Genomic DNA, 5,069 nt, shown 5'->3' with positions numbered 1-5,069 from the left:
GGGGAAGGCAGCCGATACGCGCGCGATCCCTCGCGCCCCTGCCCCCCCCCCCCACACCCCCCCCGGCTCCGCCTCGGCCCCTCCGCCTCTCTCTCGCCTCCACCTCGCAGGACGTTTCTCTCCGGGGAGAGGAAGTAAAAGTCCATGCCGAGATGCTGGGCCGTCCGGTGGGACCACTTCGGGCGAGGCAGCCGGAATAATGCCTGGAGAGGCGATCATGAGTAGGCGTGATCAGCCACCCACGGAAAGAGCGTCTCCAAGATTTGAGCCAATATTTTTGCGATGTCCCTCTGTTTGGATTAAGGCTGGCGCCCCGGCAAGAGAGGGCCTTGCCACAGACACACACATACACGCACATACACGCACCCACACGCTTGTCATCCCCTCCTGCGTATCAATGCACATCCGTCGGGATGCGGCTAGGTCGGGCTCGATGTTGCCGGGGCCCGTGTCTTCCTTTCTATCCCTGGCGCTGGCAGCCCCCTGGCAGGGAGGCCGGCAGGTGCGGGGCGGGGGGGTCGTCGGGGACCGGGGCCGGGGGGGGGGGGGGGGTGGGGGGGGGGGGGGGGGGCTGGGGGGGGGGGGGGAACCAGGAGCCAAAGTAGGCACCCCAGCCGGGCAGTCTTCGAGAATGGGTGGCAGGAGTACCGATGGCTCTCCAGCCCTTGACGCACCCATGGCCAGTCTGTCCGATTGCACCGGGGAGGAGGGAGGAAAAGTGCCCCCCCGCTGGAAAAGGCGACCAAGCCGTCGACACCCCATCTCCACATGCAGCTCCACTCCTCTCTATCTCTCCCTGTCCCTCTCGCCTTCTCCCTTTCTCCATCTCCTCTCCACCCACCCGCCCCTCACTCGCAAACACTCAATCCACATGGGCTGCAATCAGAGCACCCAGAAGGGTGCGCAAATGCCCCGACCATCATCGGCCCTGTTCCAGTCTCTGCCTTTGATGGAAGCTGACCACATTAGCCCCTTCCCTTGGCTCTCCCACTGGCCTCTCGCGACACACAGGCACCACTCCCTCGGCCCATGCGGGTGGGGGCGAAGGGGGGCGTGCCCGATCCGGCACCACCGTCGGCCTCCCGGCCTCGCAGACCACCGCCATGGGCGTGGCCTCAATAAACCGGTGCGTTTGCCCCGGTTCGCCTGAGCCGTGTCCCTGTCCCTCCCCCCCCCCTCCCCCTCTCTGCCTCTCACCCCTCGAAGCGCCTCTGACATCTGCGATGGACGCCCCCTACTATGCGGCCCATGAACACCGGCCCCAGTCCGCCGGTTTCCAACATGGACGGCATCGCTGCATCTTACACCGATCGGCGGACAGGAGATGCCGACTTCTTGAGGAACCTCGTCGCCCAGACATCCAAGTACGAAGGAACCACCCATGGTCGCCGCGATCTTCGCTGGTCATTTGTACTCACACCCTAGCCGGCGATGAAAGTAAATTCATGGAAGCTGTCCAAACCCAGGAAGACATGCCACTGGCGCCCCAGCCGCCGGCCCCTCCGGCCCAGACACTGATCAGCTTCGATCCACTCCCGCCAAATGCTTTGGTGGCCCATGGACCGGTTCGCTACCAGCACTCGCATGGCCTGGCATACTCGCATCATGGGCATGCGCATGGGCAGCCGGCCCTCCTTGAGATCGCCGTCAGTCTCGACCTGGCGGCCCGCTTTAACTCCGCCCTGGCCACCTCGGTTGCCCCGTCCAAGGACGCGGATTTCCTGAGCATTGCCCCGGCTACTTCCCAGCAGGCCGCGCCGCTGGACCCCTCTCGCTCGGACCTCATGGCCACCGAGATGGACTTCATTGCCGTGCGTTTGCTCCATGGGCTTTCCCATCCTCAAGTCAATGCGCCGCTTGCTGTACCTTCCACATGCCTGTCCTCTTCATTCCTCCTCACCCCGCCTCCGCCTCCCGCCTCCCGCCTCCCGCCTCCCATTGATGCAACCCGTGCGTGTGTGCTTGTGTGTGTGATCTTTGAACATGCGGATTCTCCCCACCCCTGCAGCTTGACGATGCCATTGGCCGGATCCTCCAGGCAGCCAACTCATCGCCAAACGCGCATCACACCTCGGCCCCCGCACTCTGGCACGTTGAGACAGGGTCGCCTTTGGTGGTGCAGATGCCGGACCTATTTTAGTGCGGAGAGGGGCCCACCCACAGTGTGTGTGTGTGGCCGTTGGAGAGGCGTGAGGGCTCAATGGACTCCAGTCAGGCAGTTCCATCCTGCGGGTGCTCCCCCCCCCCCTTCTTCATGCCTCCCCAGCCTCCTCCTACGCTTGCCCTTGAAAATATATACACACGCGTGTCGCGCAACTGAAGCATGCACTGGGAGCCCACTTCTTCCTCCTCTTCACTCCCAGCTTCGGAGCCCAGCCATACGCGCCCAAGCCCAAGTCTGTGAAAGGGAAAACGTGTCCAATGCCCCCACCCTTGGTGTTACTCAACAGGCAGAAGGGCTTACACGTTCATCCTGCACACACACACACACACACACACACACACACACACACACACACACACACACACACACACATCCACGAGAACAACGGGAGAGAGATATAAGGTGGGGTTTTCTCATTTTTTATCTTTTTCGATTCTGAAATTCCGACAATCGAGGCAGGAGGGGGACGCGGTCATAAACAAAGCCGGGAAGGAGGGGCACAGGGAGGTCGGGAAGAGGAGAGAGGGAAGAGGGGGGGGGGCCAGCCACAGTCCTCCGCATGTGGAGAGGGAGAGGGGAGCCAGGAAGGAGAGGCTATGCTACAAGTAAGGACAGTTGGTTGTGAGGGGGGAGGGAGGAGAGCGGGTGTGCGCGGCAGTAGGAGGAAGGAGGTCCGAATGGGGAAGGGAGGGGAAAGAACGCGCAAGGCGCCTCTCTCACCCCATCAGACACCAGCATCCCGCCCGCTGGCGCGCGGAGCGCCAAGGCATGTGCACACACGGAGCGTGCATAGGTGGGGGGGGGGGGCGTGCACATGCGCATGGCAGCGGAGAGCAGCGGGCCCGGCGCAGGCAGGTGGCCAGCTTAAAGGACAGCGGCGTAGTATACATATGGCCGGGAAGCGCCGCCTGGGGGAGGGGGCCGCATGCTTTCGGACAAGGCGTGGATGGGATGGGAAGAGAGAGAGAGAGAGAAGGGGGGAGGAGAGGGGGGTCCCCCCCCCCAATATGTAGAGGAGGGGGCAAGGGGACCATCCAACGCCGAGTTGAATATGAAGGCGCGTCGTCTGCGGAGATCGGAATTGAAAGAGGGGCGAAGAGAGAGACGAGCAGGTGGTGCTCCAGCGTGGAGAGCGCGGGCGCGGAAGCGCGCATGTGTGACATGGCGCGTGCGAAACCACCAGGACACTAGGCGATGATGGAGACAGAGGCACACATACACATGCGCGTCCGGCGCACAGCCCCACGGGAGCATGTCCCTGCGGAAGGAGGGGGGAGAGGCAGAAGGCAGGTCGCAAGCGCAAGGGAAGAGTCGGCAGGGCTGTCACCTCTGGCAGAAGGGGGCACCCGCGCGGGCAGGGGGAGGGGGGGGGGGCACATGTCGATGGTGCAGCTTTGACCGAAGAAGCATGGCCACCAGGGGACCGGAGGATGGCATTCTGCGCGAGGCGTCGCGCTGTGACGGAGGCCACGGCGCGGCAGGACAGACGAGAGGGAGGAGAGCCGACCAGGGGAGGGGGACGTGCGCAGACGTGCCCTCGGAAAGAGGAGGGGGAAAACTCAAGGACCAGTAGAGAGAGAGAGAGGGGAAGCAGCCAAAAGGGCGCAGGAGCGCGGACCGGCCGGCGAGACCAGTGGCGGTATTGGCTCCAAGGAGAAAGGAGCAGGCGGGGGCGGTGGGGGGGGACTGTGATGAAGCTCCCATCGGAGTCAGCAGCCACAAGAGCCAACCCAAATACGCGCATATGATCGGGCGCTGTGCGCGCTTGCAATGATGATGGCGGCTCAGGAGGGGGTGTTGTTTTTTTGGTTTTGGGGAGGGGCGGGGGGGGGGGGAGGGCCCAGTACTTGCACAAGCAGGGGCCCGCCCGCCCGCCCGCCCCCTGTGCTCGGCGCGCGGACTGCTTGCAACCGGCGGCAGACACCGCCGCTCTTGGCCTTCCCCGCCACCGGAAGGAGGAGAGGCAAAAGCGAAGAAGGCGGGTGGCTTTGTCGAGAGAAGACAAAGCGGGCAAGCGGCCAGAAGCTGTCGGCGGGAGCAGATGGTGGAGGATGGAAGAGTGAGGCGCGCTGTGCCCCCGCCTCGTATCCCAGGCTCGCGCTGATCTTCTGCACAGCGGTCGCCACGGGAGACAGAGAGGGGGGGGGAACAAGGAGCAACACATGTCGAGTGAAGGATGGAAATGCAGAGGAAGAACAAGGACAGGTCCGGAGACGGCACCCTCTCTCACGAAGCGAAAAACGACCGGGAGATAGGGGCATGAAGGAGAGGGCGAAGGCGGGCGTGAGGGCCGGCGGCCCCTACTTCCTCTTCGCAGAGAGAGGAGGAAAAGGGGAACGGCAGTGGCGCCTTGTCACAGCTGGCAGAAGGGGAGGGAGGGGGGGAGAGAGAGAGGAGGGGGAGGGGGCAGCGCAGACAAGCCCATACATCAATGAATCGACGAGCCACTGGTGCCGGCAAAGAGGGAGTTGACCGCGGCAATGGAGCCATGAAGATTAAGGCCGTAGATGTGGCCGGAGAACTTCTCGGCCTCCAGGGAATCCTCAAAGAAGCGGCTGCGGATGGCGAAGAAGGCCAGTGAGGTGGTCAGGCTGTCGGAGCCGGCCTGGTGCTGCTGACCGACCAGCGACAGCTGCAGGTAAGTGGCCAGGTCCTGGAGGCCACCACGGATGGGAGTCGCCGTGCGAACGCTCCGCATGATATACTTGATGTCATAGATCCAGGGGAAGAACAGGCGGATGAGGCGGAAGAAGTCGGCCTCGTTGTCTGGCAGCTGCTGGGCCGTGAGGGCACGCAGCAGGTAGCCGAAGTCATACATCCTGTGTGTGAAAGGGGGGGGGTGTGGAAGTGATGACGAAAGGTCAGACCGAGATGAACGGAGAGGAGAGAGAGAGAGAGAGAGAGA

General features: G+C 63.5%; 2 protein-coding genes across 3 annotated transcripts; one reads left to right on the top strand and one right to left on the bottom strand.

The window, feature by feature from the left end:
• The first annotated feature begins 728 nt into the window (after nucleotides 1–728).
• On the top strand, nucleotides 729–2,396 carry H696_02382. Of its 2 annotated transcripts, XM_009496283.1 has the most exons (5): nucleotides 729–899; nucleotides 1,012–1,126; nucleotides 1,266–1,364; nucleotides 1,439–1,811; nucleotides 2,009–2,396. In XM_009496283.1, the coding sequence occupies exons 1-5, from the start codon at nucleotides 872–874 to the stop codon at nucleotides 2,138–2,140; spliced, it is 747 nt and encodes a 248-aa protein (XP_009494558.1). In that variant the 5' UTR covers nucleotides 729–871; the 3' UTR covers nucleotides 2,141–2,396. The 2 variants fall into 2 exon arrangements, with proteins under 2 accessions (XP_009494558.1, XP_009494557.1); XM_009496282.1 differs by having other exon boundaries at nucleotides 729–1,126.
• Nucleotides 2,397–4,592: 2,196 nt separating this feature from the next.
• On the bottom strand, nucleotides 4,593–4,982 carry H696_02381 (hypothetical protein; the record flags this gene model as incomplete). Its single annotated transcript, XM_009496281.1, has 1 exon — nucleotides 4,593–4,982. One exon carries the CDS (start codon nucleotides 4,980–4,982, stop codon nucleotides 4,593–4,595), a length of 390 nt encoding a protein of 129 aa, XP_009494556.1.
• Between the last annotated feature and the right edge of the window lie 87 nt (nucleotides 4,983–5,069).

Source organism: Fonticula alba (genome assembly GCF_000388065.1).
Source record: "Fonticula alba strain ATCC 38817 unplaced genomic scaffold supercont2.3, whole genome shotgun sequence".
Classification (NCBI taxonomy): domain Eukaryota; order Rotosphaerida; family Fonticulaceae; genus Fonticula; species Fonticula alba.
Note: the sequence above shows the minus strand (reverse complement) of the source record. Positions and strands in the feature narration are given on the sequence as shown.